General features: G+C 43.2%; 1 protein-coding gene across 1 annotated transcript in view; it reads left to right on the forward strand.

The window, feature by feature from the left end:
- Tmc2 (transmembrane channel like 2) overlaps positions 1 to 20,086 on the forward strand; it is a 72,281-nt gene that overhangs the window by 45,723 nt on the left and 6,472 nt on the right. The window contains exons 14-17 of the mRNA XM_040746286.1: positions 1,311 to 1,439; positions 6,101 to 6,168; positions 6,925 to 7,164; positions 13,512 to 13,637. Coding sequence (XP_040602220.1) covers positions 1,311 to 1,439; positions 6,101 to 6,168; positions 6,925 to 7,164; positions 13,512 to 13,637 — 563 coding nt within the window. The remainder of the gene's footprint in view (positions 1 to 1,310; positions 1,440 to 6,100; positions 6,169 to 6,924; positions 7,165 to 13,511; positions 13,638 to 20,086) is intronic.

Raw genomic sequence — 20,086 nt, forward strand, 5'->3', positions numbered from 1 at the left:
AAGTTGTGATGAAGTTGTGTAATAAGACTTTTCCTGGGGAGACGTAACACACATATCTACTCACCCCAGATAGACAGCTCAGGGCAGATTAAAGTACAGACACCACCAAAGTCCAACCAATGAGGTTTTTTGAGGGTTATTTGCAGGAAATGTGAGTGAGGGTTACTTATAGGAGCAGAAATGACTCAAAGACAGCTGCATCACTGAAGCCCATACCAGCATGGGTGACAGCTCACAAAAGCTGGGGACCTGAGCACACTGCACAGCCTGCAAGCAGCTCAACAAGTTGAAAGGTGTCCTTCCAGGTGCCTTAGCTGGTCTAAGCCTCCTTTGTGCAGCAGCTGGTCTTGGGGTCTTCTTTGTCGCTCAGCCCCTTTGAGAGTGACTCTCAGAAGTCTCTATTACTGCTGGAGGAAGGAGATTAGTGAATCGGTTTTAGGGATTTCCTGAGGGTATTTTGAGCTGTTTACCTTCCTGTTTACGGAGATTCCCTGTGGGATGGACTGTTTCAGTCTATAAAACTGCTACATAACAGAATTCTGGCAGATCTTTCCAATTAAAAAAATTAGTTATATGTACCCTGTATAAGTGGAGAAATCTCTGCTTTTTTGATTCTGCTATGTGATTCTTAGGTTTATCTTCTCGTGTATTTTTAATATTTATTTATTTGTTTAATGTATATGAGTGCTCTATCTGTGCGTACACCTTTATGCCAGAAGAGAGCATCAGGTCCCAATATAGATAGTTATGAGAGGCACCGTGTGGTTGTTGGGAATTGAACTCAGGACCTATGGAAGAGCAGCCAGTGTTCTTAAGCACTAAGCCATCTCTCCAGCCCCCTGGTTTATCTTCTCTGTATACCAAGAAAAATTTGATTAGTAAGAAGTTGGCCTGAGTAATTGATGATCACATTAAGTCCTAATGGGGAAAACCAGGATGTCAGAGCAGATGGGGGAAGCAAAGACCCAGCCTTCAGGTCTAGCAATGGTATGGAGCACTGGTCATTGCTAATAACCCAGGCAATTTGCATATGTGACTGATAGGCTTCCCAATAACTCAGCAAGCATGATATTCCTGACTCCTAGAGACATGTGTATTATTCCACGGTTATTTAAATAATTGGTAATTTATCAAGCCAAGGCTTGAATTAAGCTTTCTCTAAAGTCTGAAGTCATTCTTCTGTTCCTCCAGGAAGAACCAGGCCTCACAGTCAGGTGAGTGGGAGAGAGTGTCGTATGGTTATGATCATTTGAGGGAAGTGGACAAGTTCCCATCTAGCCACTCCTACTTTCCCATGTTCCTCCTTGCAGGAGTTTATGAGGCTGACAGTGTCTGACATGCTGGTAACCTACCTCACCATCTTGGTGGGGGATTTCCTCCGTGCTTGTTTTGTCCGGTTCATGAATCACTGCTGGTGCTGGGACCTCGAGGCTGGCTTTGTAAGCTGTTTTTTCATATATTCCCCAGTAAGCCCTGGTTGACACCCTCTGTGATATTTGTACTCAGCTGCACTCCTGTCCATTCCATTTCTGTGTTCTCTGAGGCAGTGTGTTTAGTCATAATTACTAAGAGTCCTCTTGCATTCACAGAAGCAACTCCACATTTTCCCATTGTGACCTTCATCTAGGAATGGAGTCATGGGGCTGACGACATAGCTCAGTGGTTAAGAGCCCTGACTGCTCTTCCAGAGGACCTGGGTTCCATGCATAACACCCACTTGGCAGCTCACGACAGTCTGTAACTCCAGTTCCAGGGGATCTGACACCCTCTTCCAGCCTCCGTGGGCATCAGGCACTTGTGTGGTACCCAGACATTCATGCAGGCAAAACACAATACACATAAAACACCAAGACAAAAGGGGGTTTAAATTTTTTTAAATGGAAGCATTCAGCTTTGGGGTACTGGGACCACATTCTTCAATGCCGAGCTGATACACTGGTGAAGAGTTATCTGAATGACCTCTCATGAGGAAGGCTGGAACCTTACGATGCATAAACATTTTAGAAATCCCAGAACAACCAAGAACCTGGTGCCCTTTCCCTATCATCTGGTTATGCTTTGAGAAGCCTCTTTGACTCTAACACCTCCCCCTGAGAGACCCACTTCCGCACCTACTTGGCAAAATACTCACCTCAAGCATATGCCAATTTCTTGCCACGTGACTTTCCATGAGTTGCCAGAACCTCAGGCCCATTCACTGGCCCAGCGCGTTTCTCTTCCATGACATCTCATTGTTCTACTCATCAGTTGTGTTGGGAAAGGAAGTCTCCTTAACAGAGCTGCCAAAAGACTCCTTATCTTTGTTAGCCATGTAGCCCTCACCCTGGCTTGTGGCGTTGTACCTAAAACTAAGGGCCATAGGTCTCTAGCATAACTGTAAGGAAGTCTATTGGACCCCTCCTTAGCACTAACAAAACCTGTGTCCGGGCCTGAGAAGAATGATGGAAGGATGCTGTGCTCAAAGATGATGCCATCTTTGAAAGGAAGACACAGTATTGCTGTCTTCAAAGTAATTTCTAAATTCTATAAGATTGCAAAGTTACAATAAAATCTGCTCAGAAATGAGTGTATGAAACGTATAGGAAAACTCTTTAGGAAGAATTAAGGGGCTATACCTACTACTCTACTAAAGTGTATTAAGAAGTCAGGTTTGGTTCAGTGGGTAAGAGCACTTTTTGCACAAGCATAAGGACTTGAGTTCAAACTCCAGCAGCCATGTAGAAAGCCACGCAGGGTCATGTGCACACCTGTAATCCCAACACTGGACCACTGGGGCGTGCTGGCTGCCAGTCTAGCTTCAGGCTTGGCAAAAGTCATTGTCTCAAAGGAGTAAAGCATAGAGTGCTAAATATGCACATGCACAGGTACAAATATGCTCACACACAAACACACATGCAAATATCACACTCACACACACACACATAGGATCAGGAGTGTGGAACCAGCCTGGGTTACGTAGTAAGACTCTATTCCAAAAAGGAAAAGTATAATGATGCTGTAATAACTAAATGGGAACTGGAGGAAACAGGCTTGCCCATAGACCAGAACACAAAGCCCAGACACTGATATTAGCCAGGGGAAACTGTTTATAATAAAGAAGCTGTAAAGAGAAGCCTTCCTGCCAGCCTGGTTCCAGAGCCGCATCAGTCCCAAATAAACACACAGGAGGCTATATTAATTATGAAGCTGTTGGCCTTGCTTGTTTCTTACTGGCTAGCTCTGACTTAAGTATTTATCCCATAATTGTTAATATAAGTATTTCTCTTACTGGAGAAGTTTCCAGGCTTTTTACCCCTATGGCGGTTACATCTTGACTCCCTGTGTTTCTCCTGCCCAGAGTCCTCCTCAACTCCTAGTTCCACCTATTTTGCTTCCCTATTGGCAAAAAGTGCTTTATTGACATATACACAGGACTTCCCCAATAAGAAGCTGTTTCAAATCAGTAAGGAAGAGAACCAATATATAAAACTGAGCTATAGGGGCTGGAGAGACGGCTCACTGGTTAAGAGTACAAGCTGCTCTTCCAGAGGACCTGGGTTCAATTCCCAGAACCCACATGGTAACTCACAATTACCTGTAACTCTAGTCCCAGAGGATTCAACACTCACTTCTGGCCTCATGTGGTACACAGACATACATATACATGCAGGGAATCTCTCCAGCTCTAAATAAAATTTAAACTGTTTGTCTACAGAGTGAGTTCTAGGGCAGCTACAGCTACATAGAGAAACCCTATCTGGAAAAACTAAACCAAACTGAAACAAAGAAAACAACTGTTTTTAAAAATGAGCTCTGGGAAGCCAGACATTGGTGGCGCATGCCTTTAATCCCAGCACTCAGGAGGCAGAGGCAGGCAGATCTCTGTGAGTTTGAGGCCAGCCTGGTCTACAGAGCAAGTTCCAGGACAGCCTCCAAAACAATACAGAGAAACCCTGTCTCGAAACACCCCCCAAAAAAAGAGCTATGGGGGTGGGGGGAGGCTGGAGAGATGGCTCAGAGGTTAAGATCACTGACTGCTCTTCCAGAGGTCCTGAGTTCAAATCTCAGCAACCACATGGTGGCACACAGCCATCTATAATGAGATCTGGTGTCCTCTTCTGATATGCAGGCAGGCATGGAGGCAGGCTATTGTAGTCATAATAAATGAATAAATCTTTTTTTAAAATGAGCTATGGATGGGGAGAGGACCATGTCCCTTTACCTACATAAATTAATTATAGGTGAATCAAAGTTTTTAGGGGAGTAGGTTTATGGTTCTCTTTGTTTTGCTTTGAGACAGGTCTTTCTGTGTATTTCTGGCTGGTCTGGTACTCATGATGGAGCCCAGGATATTCCCAAACTTACAGCAATCCTCCTGCCTCAGCCTCCACAGTGCTGGGATTACAGGCATATACCACAAGACCTAGCACGAATATAGAAACATAAATCAAAATTATCTTTTAAAAGTTACATATACATTTGCAATCTTGGAAGTGAGAAATATTTTTTGAGCAGGACACAAAAACCAGTAGATAAGGTGTTTTTGTTTTTGTTTATTTGGGGCTTTTGTTTGTTTTTTGAAGATTTATTGATTGATTTTATGTATATGCGCATGCACTTGTGTGAATGTATGTGCACCAATTGCTTGAAATTCCCCCAGAGGCCAGAGGGCATTGGACCCCTCCTGGAACTGGGGTTACATGTTCTTGTGAGCCCCTAAAGCAGGTGCTGCAAGAGCCGCAAGTGCTCTTTGCTGCTGTGCCATCTCTCCAGGCCTGTTTTTGTAATGCTGGTTAAATGTTGAGTTCTTGAATCCCGTCCCTCGCGCATTTAACTCCCGCGTCTTTGCCTCTTTGTTCCAAGCTTTGTTGCCCACCGTCTCCCTCCTGTCCCCTGGCTCCTCTCGCACCTGTTGTCATTGTCTCCTCTTCAGGAGACAAACTAGAAGGAGGCTTGAGTACATCATGAGGACTCACAAGCCCTGTGTCCTTTCAGATTCCTGTCGAGAGCCCAAACTATGAAATAATCAGCCCCAAATCTGAACTATTGTCATACTGGAGGACAGGAAATTGTGCCTGGAAGGATGGGGAATGAGTCTTCCCTGCTTGTTTTAAAACCAGCTTCTCATGCTGTGTCTCCATTCATGATTTGCATTTCACTAATGTCATTTGCCTTCTCCCCTGATTATAATTGGAAGTAAATTTCTAATTAGAACATTAATGAAATGCTTTCTTAAGAGCTAAAGTCCTCTCCAAATCAAAGGGTTGGGCTACAGCCTGAAGAGGTAGATACAATTATAATTTGTTGTTGTTGTTGAAAAGCTTCGGTTTTAATAGCTTCAAAACTTTGGAGACTGATGAGATGGCTTAGCAGTAAAGAGTCCTATTGCTTTTGCAGAGGACTTGGGCTCACTCAGAGCACCCATGCAGCAGTTAACAGTGTCTGTAACATTAGTTCCAGAAGATCGGATGCCCTCTTCTGGCTTCCAGAGGCAGTACACATATGTGGTGCACAGACTAGGTTCAAACAAAACACCCATACACATAAAATACAAATTAACAAATTAAAAACTTCAAAACTTTGAAAGTTGAAAACAAAGATGGGGAGACAGTCCAGTTGGTAGGATACTTGCCTAGTGTGCCAAAGGCCCTGGATTCAACCTCAGCACCACATAAGCCCAATACAGCAGCTCACACCTGTAATCCCAGAATTTGGGAGGCATAGGAAAGAGAATCAGAAGTTCTAGGTATATAACAAGAACATAGCCTGAGCTACATGAACCCTATCTCAAAATACATACATACATACATGCATACATACATGCATGCATGCATACATACACATCAAAAGCCTATTAAAGGAACAATCCTACTAGCAGGTATGATACTTTCATCTTGGAGCTCAAGAAGTTAAGGCATCAGTATTATCATAAAATTGAAGCCAGCCTGAGCTATACAGAGAGACTGCCAAAAATTAACAAAACAACAGAAATCAGAATCCTGAACCCAAAGCAGGCATTTCAGGGTGAGGTGTCTTGACCTGGATAGGATCTAGCTGCAATCTCCTAATGTTTGCTTTCTCACTAGCTCCTCTCTCCCTCTTCCCCTGCCTCTCTCTCCAGCCCTCATATGCTGAGTTTGATATTAGTGGAAATGTGCTGGGTTTGATCTTCAACCAAGGAATGATCTGGTGAGTTGTCTATTTCATCTGAAGAGCATGTAATCTGGGGAGTCAAAAACTGGAACCTGCAACTTTGTCTCTCAATGAGCTTGGATGGGGGTGGACGACAGAAAATCACCTCAGCTCTCTCAGCTCGGTTTCTGATAAGAGCTAGAGAGTAGAACAGGGTGGGATGCGGGACAGTGTGTAGCTAACCAGTGTGCTACAGAGAGAGTAGAAATAGGGAGAGAAGGAAGAAAGAACAAAGCAAAGAAACAAGGAGGAGAAGGGGCAAAGGAAGAAGAAATGAGAAGGATGGGGCGGGGAGAAGAGGAGAGTGGGGAAGGAAGGAAGGAAGGAAGGAGGGAAGGAAGGAAGGAAGGAAGGAAGGAAGGAAGGAAGGAAGGAAGGAAGGCACTTTCTCCTTTGGAGGCTGCATGATGTCAGCCTAAGACTTTGGAGATGCTAAGGGCTGTCTAGAAGCTACTGTCTGCCAGTAGGGATGCTCATGGAGGCCAGAGACTGAGATCTGCTGATGCCTGCTAGGGAAGCAGTGGTAAGTACTGGCCAGGGTCCCAGCCAGCAGTACTTAGAGTTATCTTCCTCTCTTGGGGACTGGATGGCTCCAGCCTGATGACAAATACCTTGGTTAAACGGAAGGCCTCTGCACTTCAGGAAAGTGCCTTGACTGCATGTCCTTAATGTACCCACCACATTACCTTCTATTAGCCTTCCCTCACCTTCCTGCTACCAGGTCAACCAGATATCCCATTTCTGACCTTTCAGGATGGGCTCCTTCTATGCTCCAGGACTGGTAGGCATCAATGTCCTGCGCCTGTTGACCTCCATGTACTTCCAGTGCTGGGCAGTGATGAGCAGCAACGTGCCCCACGAGCGCGTGTTTAAAGCCTCCCGATCCAACAACTTCTACATGGGCCTGCTGCTGCTGGTGCTCTTCCTCAGCCTCCTGCCAGTGGCCTACACCGTCATGTCCCTCCCACCCTCGTTTGACTGTGGTCCCTTCAGGTGCACTCTTCATTGCTGGGGAGAGTTTTCCTCCTGAGGCAGTCTGCCCACAGGTCCTGGCTCAGAATTCCAGTTCTGGTTTCATGCCAGCCTGTGAGAGGTTATGGAAGTTTGGGCAAACCATTGGAACTATTCAGCAGGTTTTCTGTAAGGATGGAGACGCCCCATGGGGTAGCAGGCAGCTACTTGTGGCTACTGGGTGCTTGAAATGAAGAGTTGAGAAACCAAATTTCTCATTTTTTTCATTGTAATTAATTTTGATTTTAATACCCACAAGTGGCTGACTACCATATTAGGTAGTACAAATATAACCTTTTAACAGTAGATAATCTACCACATGTGGTTATGTTAGCTCAAGATGAGTGATGGCGGGTATTCTAACCTCCATCCAGGTGTGAGGCAGGCATAGTTGGTCTTGACTAAGACTCTCAATTGGGCACTCTATAGCATACTGGGTAATTGGATGTAGTTATATAAGGAAGTGGATTGAACAATAATGAATACCTCCTGTTCTCTTTATAAATATGTGACCCACTGAAAACAAATCCCTCTAGTCTCTGAAAAAATAGGTCTGGGACTAAAAATGCTTAGCACACAGTACTCTTTTACCAAATGTCTTCTCACTTAGAAATTCTCTGTGGCCTCCTAGAGAATCTTACAATAAGTTAACGTGGAGAAACTAGTGTTCCCATCCTTGCTGAATACCTATCCCAGACAAGAATTGGGGTAAGCAATTGAGGGGGGCCATGCATAGCCTTGCACGATCCTGAAACAGAATATCTCATCCAGCTGTGCTCTCACCCACCCCTGAGCCAGCCCGGCATCCCAGTGTGAAGTGTGCTGTGGGAGAAGTTTGTTGTCTCCTTTTCAGTTAAGAGGCCTAGAGCTGGTGGAACCTAAAGGAGGTATTCAATGGCGTCTGCTATCAGAGCACAATCTGGTCACACAGGAGTCTGCGCAGAATAGAGAATGTAGCAGTCAGGGTGGAAGGCTGCAGGTGGCTAGAGATGCCAGAGTGAGGAAACAGCCATGTCAAAGAAGACTCAGTCAGTTTCTTCCTAAGCAAGCCCGGGTACAGGCGCTGCCACTACTTCAGACTGCCCACCTGTACCCAGGAAAGATGGCTCCTTAGCCTGTGGCATGCCTGTTCCTTGACTTTTGTGTCCCTTTAGCCTCATCTGCTTTCCTGGCTGATCATGGCAACCTATATCAGATCATAAGAAAAGAGACCTAACCTAAAACTAAAGGAAGAAACATGGATACAATCTCCACAAAGCTGAGCTTCTCAATGGAGCACACATGAATGCAAGCACACATATACACCACACACCACACACCACACACCATACACATCACATCACATTACATTACACACACACACATATCATACCACACACACACATATCACACCACACAACACACACACACACACACACACACACACCCTGTTTCTGTTTATCTCCTTTTTACCCTTAAACAAATCATGTGTTCCTTGCTGGACATGGTAACTGCTAGCTATAAGCAATTACTTAGAAGACTAAGACAGGAGAAGCATGAATTTGAATCAAAGTCTACTTCAAAAACAAACAGACAATACATGCTGAGCCTTTTCCTTTTTATTTTGTTTATTACATTCTTCCATGGGCCAGAAGATCCAGAAGGAGATGGTGTTTTCTTCCTTTTTCACTGTGTTATGCTCAGTGTCTGGAAGAAAACAACTGCCTTATAGTTAATGTTCCAAGTACACTGTTACCTCACAGAAATCACAACTGCCTTGTGGTTGATGTTCCAAATAGACTGCCACCTCGCAGAAGTTCAATTGCACACCAAAGAAGTTAGTTAGGGTTCAGACCACACTAAATGCCTGCTGGGCCCTGGCAGGCAACATAAATGATAGAGATGATTAGTGTCCCATAGCACATAATCACAAATGGAAGTTGGTGAGCTATATGCCCTTTGAAACAAATCCAAAACACCATCTGATTTTGTAAATAAAGTTTTATTGGAACACAGCTGTATCAATGTGCTTACATATTCTCCATGGGTACTTCTTCATCATAGCAGTAGGACTGAGTATTTGAAGTGGAAACCAGCCTGCCTACACAGCTAATGGAATCATGTAGGTCTGTGCAGAAAAATCACTTAGTTTAGACGGCCGATCTAAGAGCAAACTCTCTCACTGAGCAGCTGGGCAGTTTTGAGCTCTGCACAGGTTTGTTTCCTAAAAGATAGAAAGTTTAGCTAGTAAGGCTGCTTTGAGAATCTAATGTGTTGCTATTTATGAAGTACTTAGAGGACCATGTTGGTCTTTAGTATGGATATCTGTGAACCTGTTGCTCTGCCCAAGTTGAAGACGGCTGGTGCTCACCTCAACCCTGAAGAACACGGGCCCATTATTATAGGCTTTTCAGGTCTTCATAAAATCTGAACATTTGTTTGAAATCATATACCACTTTCACTTGAAAATTCATTCAAATTTTTAAACTAAAAAAACATTCTACATCAACCCACAGAACAAGTCTGTGGACGTGGACTATACCTTGCCCAGCATTTGATCTGCTCTCCTCAAAGCAGCCTATAAGGTATTCAGTGTGCATGTATCTAGGCATGTAAGTCAGGGACAGAGTAAGGGGGAAGTTAGGAATGTTTGATTATGGGCTCAAGCTTTCCCTGTGGCCAGAGAATCGAGACTTTGGACATATTGCCACAGATTTAGATCAATGTATGATATTCAGGATTCTGAGGCATGCTACTCACTTTTACATAAATAACAACATGGTGCATTCACATATATCTCAGTGTCTTCACTCATCCTTGAGAGAAGAGAAAAAGTGATCCTATAGCACATGGAATCTGAGAGAGGACTGTAGTTAGTGTCTGTTACAGGAGAGAAGAGCTGCCCATGGTTTCCTAAGTCATTTATCTGTGTTTGCAGCTCGGGTCTTTTATGTCTTTTTTTTTTTTTTTTGTAAGGGAGACAGGACGACTTTGATTTACTGTCCCTTCTCTTCTCTCTCTGGATTTGTTGAAACTGCACCAGCAGTCATTGCAATTGGCTAGAAGGAGGAAGACAAAAAGGAAGAAAGGTGCCAAGGATCCCGATAGCCCCCAGATGACCATGCACTTGCCAGTAAAGACAGAGGTAGTGATGGGATGGAGGTAACGAAGGTATTCTGAGAGCTTAGTCTGTGACAGTCACTGAATGAGGTACTTACGGATGCTTATAGCACCACCGTCAGGTGGAAGGCACTATATATGCTAAGCATTGGTTAACTGCCTGTAAGGTACCTGCTCATGTATATTTTAAACTTTGCAGGTTACTAAGGTATGATCCATAGCCTCTGAAACTAATGTTGAAACCTGTCTACCATTATGTCACTTTGAGGAAACCTCGACTTTAGAAAGTGATTGATCAATTAAATGGTAGTAGTGTCATTCTCTCATGAAATTGGTCTAACAGTCACGTTTGTGAGCAAGTTCTCACTCATGGAACTGGATTAGTTAATGTAAGAATAATCTGTTATAGAGCAAGCCTGTCCCTGTGTTTGCCTCTTCTTCACACATCTGCTCCCACCTTAATTTCTACCGAGAATGACAGCAGTCAAAGATGTTAGGCCGCAAGTGGGAGACTCCATCAAATAAGAACAGAGGCCAAATGACTGTGAAAGCAGAGAAAGTTTTGAAAAATCTATGAAGCTGGCTTTTAAGACGAAAAAAGGAACTTAAGCCAAGGGACACAAGGCATGCACTCCTCTGTGGCTACCTCAGAGGACTGCAGCCCTGCCAACAGCTTAGGTTAACCCAGTGAAACCATTTCAAACTTCCGGCCTCCAGACTTGTAACACAGTCCATGTATAGTATGTTAATCCATCGGTGTACTAATTGTCATAGCAGCTACCACACTAACACTTCAGAGACAAAGTCATTCACATTCAACTTCAACTTAAAACCTTAATGTTTGAAGTTCTCTCTCTCTCTCTCTCTCTCTCTCTCTCTCTCTCTCCTATTTTTACATCATAGGCATGTTCTAATAATAAAAATAAATCAAATGTCATGTCATGGTGATGAGCATGACACATGAAATATTGTCATAACTAAAATGTAGGGTTCTTTTTTTTTTTTGCACAGTCCTCCTGCCTCAGCTTCCCAGATGCTGGAACTACTGGCATGCAACACAATAGTGCCAAGCAATGAAATAGATTCACATGGCCTCTGATAAAACTGCTCAGCCCTGCCATTACAGGATAATATACAACAGTATATCATATATGACGTAATGCCATTAAAACTTAGCCATGTACAATGCACCAAAGAATGAGCATGGCTATGTTCCAGCAAAAGTTTATACATTGAAATATAAAAAAAAATCATGCTTCAGTTTTTATATGTCAGAAGAAATTATACTTGATTTTTTCAACCATTTAAAAATGTAAAAATAAAGAAGGAAAACTATTTTAGCTTGCAGATGACAAGCTGATTTGTCCCTGAGGCATTATATGTCAATCTGATCTTTGCACAGAGAAGACTAAGCTGCTGACTATAGCACTGTATGACACAGTTTAACGGTGCTATCCTCAGCACCTGCTGACTTCAGATAGAACCCTCTAACGGTGTGAGCTTTGCATCTCATTGCCTATAGAGACAAGTGGAAGTTAGAGCAAAGAAAAGTTCAGTAGCTTCTCCAGAGATGAAAGCTCAGCACAAGCAATAGAAAGCCCTGCGATGACAGCATCCTATACTCACTTTCTAATACAGTCCTCCTCATCACAGGGCTGTAGACAAACACTTAAAAACTTGCCTAAAAAACAGAATTTCAAAATTGCACTTTAATTACTTTATAATTATTTTAGTAGTCATATTTGATAGTACAGCTCTAGTGGAAAGAACCAGGATATGGCTGCAGTCATAAACAGATTGGGGGGTGCCTCAGCCATTAGAGTGCTTGCTGCATGCACAAGCCAGGTCCCCAGAACCTACATAAAGGCTGGGATCCCAGCCTCTGAAGACAGATCCAGAAGACTCTCTGAGAAAGCTGGCTAAATAGACTAATCCTATTGGCGAGCTCTAGGTTTGAAAGACCCTGTCTCGAACAAAATAGAAGAACAATTAAGAAAGACTCCTGCCATCAACCTCAGACATCCATATGCATGGGCACATACATGCATACATGTATGTGTTACAGGAAAAGAAGATAGACGATAGACAGACAGATAGATGATTAAAAGATGATAGATAGGTAGATAGATGATTGATCGAAAGATAAAAAGATTGATAGATGATATATGATTGATAGATGAAAGATTAATAGAAGATAGATGATTGATAGGTGACAAATTGATAGAGGAAAGATAGAGATAGACAGACAGACAGACAGACAAATAGATGAATAGATGGTAAATAGTTCATGGTGTTCCATAGAATAAAGAATTTGGACCAGAATCTTCAAATGCCTAAGTCTATTTCATAGCATCAAAATTACCATTCAAGAGCCACCAGTATTAAAGTGTCCTTGGAGAGTCTCTTTTTTTTTTTTTTTTTTTTTTTTTTTTTTTTTGATTTTTTGAGACAGGATTTCTCTGCTATTGTTTTGGAACCTGTCCTGGAACTCACTCTGTAGATCAGGCTGGCCTCGAACTCACAGAGATCCACCTGCCTCTGCCTCCCAAGTGCTGGGATTAAAGGCATGCACCACCAATGCCCGGCAGAGTCAATCTAATTCTAAAGAATTAGAATTAAAAATGAACCTACTATTGTAAATAGTACAGAAGCCCATCTTGGAACAATGCAGTTTCCAGGCTGGAAGATTAACTGTAGGGGTGTTTTAAAGGTATGGTGGCATGTCCACCACATTAATCTTAAGAGAACTGCTTCCAGGTCAAGGAGCCCAGGAAAGTCCATGTTTACCTTATAACTAAGCCATGAACCATTTTCTTCTAGCACAGACATATGTGTGTATGGTGCCAGCTACTTGGGATTGAGGTAGAAGCATCCCTCCAGCCTAGGAGATCAGGAATAGAACAGGAGCATAGCAAGAGCCTATCCCCTCAAAGAAAAAAAATATGTGGGGAAAATCCCCTTTTTTTCTTGCTGACGAGCTTTGTAGTTTGAGAGCGTGTGGGTTACCGAGGGCAGGAAGCTGGTGAGTACAGTGTCGCCAGAACTGGTTGTCTGCCTAACCGAGTGGCAGCCAGAGTGGGGTCTTCTTTCTTAGTCTATTCGGAGGAGAGCTCTGGTTCTCTCAGAAAAGCAGCAGTGACAGCTTTGGAGCCATAGGGTAGGTCATGGGCATGACTGTGAGTGCCACAGGAGCTTGGCACATACTTTAACGCGTCTTCTCCTCTTTCTAGTGGGAAAAATAGAATGTATGATGTCCTCCACGAGACCATTGAAAATGACTTTCCTAAATTCCTGGGCAAGATTTTTGCATTCCTTGCCAATCCAGGCCTGATCATTCCAGCCATCCTACTGATGTTGTAAGTTACCCAGGGCCCCTGGCCTTGCCTCGTGGAAACTTCTCCTAACAGCTGAGGCTTTCTGGACAAGGTTCTCTGTTTCACTCTTAGTCTGGATTCCCCAGAAGTAGACCCTGAGACAGAGTCAAATGCAAGTAGTTTATCGGGATGGGGGGCGGGGTATGGTTACCTCTGTTGTGGATGAGTCTACTGTAAATCTTTCTGGGAAACCCAAATGTCCCTCAGAGATACTTGTCTAAGGATCAGGAGTCTAGGACATTTGCAACCAGCCTGGTTGAGTGGATATATCTAAGAACTGCGGGGTCTAAACTTCTCAGAAAGCCGAGAGTGTGTTACACATGGATGTGAGGTGTCTCCTAAGGGTCACCACTGAAGCCTTGGTCCCCAACTGGTGGCACTACCTTTGTGACGTTCTGGAAACTTTAGTTGGGGGCTAACTGGAAGAAGTAGGTCATTGCATGTTTTAGTTACTCCATCGGATCACTGTGACCACAATATTAAATGTTGCATGACACTATTCCTGGGGAAATGTGAACAAATGCCTGCTCTCTAAGAATGGCACCAAGGTCACCTATGTGAACCAGTATACTGGTTGATTAGTATTACTCATGGAGGTAATGAGGCCGCTCACAGTAGCAGAAATGACTCAAAGACAGCTGCATCACCAAAACCCATCCCGGAGTGGAAAGCTGGAGCTCACCACACAGCCAGCAGGCAGCTCAACAGGTCAGGGGGGTTTTCCAGGCAGTCCCACTGGTCTCTGCCTCCTTTAAGCAGCTCAGCTTGTCTGAGGGTCTCTCAGCAGTTCTTATTGCTTGTAAGTGTGGGGAGGAGGGACCTAGTTCACCTGGTCAGTTGAGGGACTTCCTATGCTGTTCTGTTCTGTTCTGTTTTGTTTTGTTTTGTTTTCTCTCTCTGTGTAAAAGTGGACTGGCCTGGAGCTTCCTGTAGATGGTCTTGAACTCATATAGATCTACCTGCCTCTGGTTCCTGAGTGCTGGGAATGAAGACACACACCACTCTCTATCATCCTTGAGCTTTTTTTTGTTTTGGTTTGGTTTTTTTGTTGTTGTTGTTGTTGTTGTTTTTGGTTTTTTTGCATCCTTGAGCTTATTTGTGGTGTTTATTTCCTGGGTTTTAGCAACTCTTCAGCGCTTCCCTTCAGAACACCCGGGGTCTTGAGTTGCTCCCTGTGGAGGAGCCTTTCTGTCTCAGAGCAAATTTGATACACAATGCTCAGCAGAAACTCCCTACAGAAAAGGTTTATTTTGCTCCTCCTTGCAGAGGCACAGCAGAGCAGTTCTTGTCACGGCTGACATCACAGCTGCCCAGGAAACTGCAGGAAGAGTGCAGAGTGCAACGCTGTGCTTGGCTTTCTCCGTTTCCTCCCTATTGAGCCCGTGCATCCCAGCTCAAGGGCTGGCACTGCCTGCGTTCAGATGGCACTCATCCTCGTTGGTCCTTTCTGAAACCACCCTCGCTCACACCCAGAGGTGTGCCTTACTGTGTCCCAGGTGATTCTACACCAGGTCAGGCTCACACGAGGCACATGTCCTTAGGGTCTGTATCAGGTCTGCACCCCTGGCTGTCATTTTCTTTGCTTCCCATCCACCATAACAAAGGCATTTTACATCCTCTTTGCCAAGGTGGGCTGATACCTCAGAAACCATGAACAACAGAATCCTTCCTCCTCTAAATCATTTCAGAAATTTCACATGGTAACGACAAAGTAACTGCTGCGGAGGACAGTTCATCCAGACCCTTCTGCGTTGTATTAGCTTGCTTTTTGTTGCTGTGTTACATGGGTCAGAGGGTCACTCCAAAATGCAGCAGCAGCAGCAGAGCCAGCTTCTAATGAACTGACTAACTGGTGGCTTCACAAAAGCCCCCTATATTGTTACACAAAAAACACCTTTTGCAAGTCAGTTTCTGCATACCAAAACCTCTTTTCTGGAGTTTGTAGGAACCATTTGCCTAAGCAGTTCTCAACCTTGAGACCTGGTTTACCAGGCAGTCTCAAGACTAAGTTATGCAAAGATTCTGCAATTCCTTTAAAACAGCAGCTCAGCAGGACAGCCTCCAAAGCCACAAAGAAACCCTGTCTTGAAAAACAAAAAAACAAAACAAACAAAAAAAACCAAAAAACAAAAACAAAACCAAAAAAAAAAAAAAAAACCCAGCAGCTCAGGTAATAATCCCTAACTTTAAACAAAAGATAACAATCACTGATTTTAACCAAAAGGTATCTCAAAGCCCAGGTGCTAGCACTCAGGAATTCAAGCCAGATGCAACGGCTTGAATTGAATCTCTCAATACATTTAATAGATGGTATATATCAAGAAAAGTATCTATTTCTTTTAGGGTTTCCAATTTGGTGGAGTACTAGTTTTTAAAGTATGTCCTTAATGATTCTCTGAATTTCCTCAGTGTCTGTTGTTATGTCCCCCTTTTCATCTCTAGTTTTGAAATTTTGGATCTTCTCTCTCCACCTTTTAGTTAATTGGGTTATAAGTTTGTCAATCTTACTAATGTTCTCAAAGATCCAACTATTTGTTCCACTGATTCTTTGTATTGTTTGTTTCCCTTTATTGATTTCACCCCTGAGTTTGATTATTTCTTGCCATTTACTCCTTTGTGGTGTTATTTCTTCTTTTTGTTCTAGAGCTTTCAGGTGTTCTGTTACTAATATGAGATCTCTCCAATTTTTTTTTTGTTTGTTTTTGTTTTTGGTTTTTACGAGACAGGGTTTCTCTGTATTGTTTCGGAGGCTATCGGTCCAGCCCGGCCTCGAACTCACAGAGATCCGCCTGCCTCTGCCTCCCAAGTGCTGGGATTAAAGGCGTGCATCACCACCGCCCGGCTCCAATTTTTTTTATATAGGCACTTAAGTTTAAGTATGTTGTATTTTCATTTTCATTCAATTCTAGGATGTTTTTAATTTCTTTCCTAATTTCTGTCTTGACACATTTTTCATTCAGTAGTATTTTGTTTCATTTCCATACTTTTGTAAGCTTTCTATATTGTTTCGGTTGTTAATATCCAGTTTTAATCCATGATTGTCAAATGGGATTCAATGTGTTATTTCAGCTTTCTTGTATCTGTTGAGACTTGCTTTGTGCCCAAGTATGTGGTCAATTTTGGAGAAAGTTCCATGAGCAGCTAAAAATGTATATTCTTTTATATTTGGGTGAAACAACCTGTAAATATGTTAAACCCATTTGGTTCATAATGTCAGTTGGCTCCAGCATTTCTCTGTTTAGCTTTTCTCTGGACAACCCTTCTATTGGCAAGAGTAGGGTACTGAAGTCCCCCACTATCACTATTACTGTGTGAAGGGCAATATCTGATTTAAGCTGTAGTTGTTTTTTTTTTTTAAGTTATTTTAAATCGTTTTTTATTTTTGGGTTTTGTTTTTGGTTTTGGAGACAGGGTTCCCCTGTGTAGTTTTGGAGGCTGTCCTGGAACTTCCTTTTGTAGACCAGGCTGGCCTCGAACTCAGAGATCCGCCTGCCTCTGCCTCCCGAGTGCTGGGATTAAAGGCATGCGCCACCAACGCCAGGCCTTTTTTTAATTTTTTTTTATTTGACTTTTTACACGTTACTCTCAGTTCCCTCTCCCTCCCCTCCTCTCTCGACTCCCCAATCTTCCCAACCCCCCACCCCACTCCATTCCCCCCTCCGCTCCCCAGGGAGGGTAAGGGCCTCCAGGAGGGATTTTCAGAGTCTATCATATCATCCCAGGCAGGGCCTAGGTCCTCCCCCATGTGTCCAGGCTGAAAGAGCATCCCTCCATGTGGAATGGGCTCCCAGAGTTTATTTGTATGCCAGGAATAAATACTGATCTGTTCTCCAAGGTCCCATAGATTGCTGAGGCCTCTTCTCTGACACCCAGGTTGCAGGGGGGGGGGGTCTGGATCAGTCCCATGCTGGCTTCTCATCAGTCTGGGGTCCATGCATCCCCTTGTTTAGGTCAGGTGCCTCTGAGGGTTTCACCAGCCTGGTCTTGATTCCTTTGCTCGTCACTCCTCTTTGAAACTGGGTTCCAGGAGTTCAGTTCAGTTTTTAGCTGTGGGTGTCTGTCTCTGCTTCTGTCAGTCACTGGATGAGGATTCTAGGATGGCATATAAGGTAGTCATCAATCTTATTATCATGAGAGGGCATTTAAGGTAGCCTTAATGCCAGTTGGTGTCATTCTTGTAGATCTGTGAAGATCTCACTAGTGCCAGATCTCTCCTCCAACTTATAATGGCTCCCTCTTTTATGGTATCTCCCATCCTTCTCTCCTCTATTCTTACCCTGGCTCAACCTTCCTACTCTCCCATGTCCTCCTCTCCCCTCCTCTTTTCCCCCTCTCTTTCTCCCATCTTCTTCTGTCCTCCCCTTCATCCACCCCCCCAGTCCAATTAGGAGGTCTCGTCCCATAACCCTTCTCCAGGTTACCATTGCATATCTCTCTTAGGATCCTCCCTGCATCCCAGACTCTCTGGCAGTGGGATTGTAGGCTGACAATGCCCTGCTCCATGTCTAAAATCCATATATGAGTGAGTACATGCCATTTTTGTCTTTTTGTGACTGGGTTACCTCACTCAGGATGGTTTCTTCTAGTGCCATCCATTTGCCTGCAAATTTCAAGATTCCATTTGTTTTTCTGCTGAGTAGTACTCCATTGTGTAAATGTACCACATTTTCTCTATCCACTCTTCAGTTGAGGGGCATCTAGGTTGCTTCCACGTTCTGGCTATTACAAAGAATGCTATGAACATAGTTGAGCAGATGTCCTTATTGTATGAGTGTACATCTTTGGGTATATGCCTAAGAGTGGAATTGCTGAATCTTGTGGTAGACTGATTTCCATTTTCCTGAGGAATCTCCACACCAATCTCCAAAGTGGCTGCACAAGTTGGCATTCCCACCAGCAGTGGAGGAGTGTTCCCCTTTCTCCACATCCTCTCCAGCATAAATTGTCATTAGTATTTTTGATTTTAGCCATTCTGACAGGACTGAGATGGTATCTCAGAATTGTTTTGATTTGCATTTCCCTGATGGCTAACAATGTTGAGCACTTTCTCAAGTGTCTCTCGGCCATTTTAGACTCCTCTATTGAGAATTCTCTATTTAGTTCTGTAGCTCTCTTTTTAATTGGATCCTTTGGTGTTTTGGAGACTTGCTTCTTAAGTTCTTTGTAAATTTTGAAGATCAGCCCTCTGCCAGCTGTGGGGTTTGTGACTATCTTTTCCCATTCTGTGGGCTGTCGTTTTGTCTTGTTGACTGTATCCTTTGTCATGAAGAAGCTTCTCAGTTCTAGGAGGTCCCATTTATTAATTGTCGATCTCAGTGTCTGTGCTACTGGTATTTTGTTCAGGAAGCAGTCTCCTGTACCAATTGGTTCAAGGGTACTTCCCACTTCCTCTTCTAAGAGGTTCAGTGTGGCTGGGTTGATGTTGAGGTCTTTGATCCATTTGGACTTAAGTTTTGTGCATGGTGATAGACTTGGATCTATCTGTTGTCTTTTACATGCCAGCATTTGTTGAAGATGCTTTTGTTGAAGATGCTTTCTTTTTTCTATTAGTTTTAGCTTCTTTGTCAAAGATCACGTGTTCAAAGGGGTGTGGGTTAATATCAGGGTCTTCTATTGGATTCCATTGGTCTACCTGTCTGTTTTTGTGTCAATACCAAGCTGTTTTCAGGACTATAGCTCTATAATAGAGCTTGAAGTCAGGGATGGCGATGCCTCCTGAAGTTCCTTTATTGTACAGGGTTGTTTTGGCTATCCTGGGTCTTTTGTTTTCCCATATAAAATTGAGGATTGTCCTTTCGAGGTCTGTGAAAAATTGTGCTGGTATTTTTATAGGGATTGTATTGAATCTGTAGGTTGCTTCTGGTAAGATTGGCATTTTTACTGTGTTGATCCTACCTATGCAAGAGCATGGGAGATCTTTCTATTTTCTGGTATCTTCTTTAATTTCTTTCTTTATTAATCCCAGCACTCAGGAGGCAGAGACAGGTGGATCTCTGTGAGTTCGAGGCCAGCCTGGTCTACAGAGTGAGTTCCAGGACAACCTCCAAAGCCACAGAGAAACCCTGTCTCGAAAAACCAAAAAAAATTTTTTCTTTCTTTAAAGATCCAAAGTTCCTGTTATACATGTCTTTCACCTGTTTGGTTAGAGTTACCCAAGATATTTTATGGTGTTTGTGGCTATTGTAAAAGGTGATGTTTCTCTGATTTCTTTCTCATCACCTTTATTGTCTATATATAGTAGGGCTACTGATTTTTTTTATGAACTTGGGTGCCCTTGTATTTGGTGCATAGATGTTAAAAATTATAATATTGTCTTGGTGGAATTTTCCTTTGATGATTATGTAGTGTCCTTCCCTATCTCTTCTGATATGTTTTGGCTTGAAGTCTATTTTGTCAGGAAATGGCTACATCAATTTTTTTCTTAGGTCCAT

Source organism: Mesocricetus auratus, unplaced genomic scaffold (genome assembly GCF_017639785.1).
Source record: "Mesocricetus auratus isolate SY011 unplaced genomic scaffold, BCM_Maur_2.0 Super-Scaffold_100004, whole genome shotgun sequence".
Classification (NCBI taxonomy): Eukaryota; Metazoa; Chordata; class Mammalia; order Rodentia; family Cricetidae; genus Mesocricetus; species Mesocricetus auratus.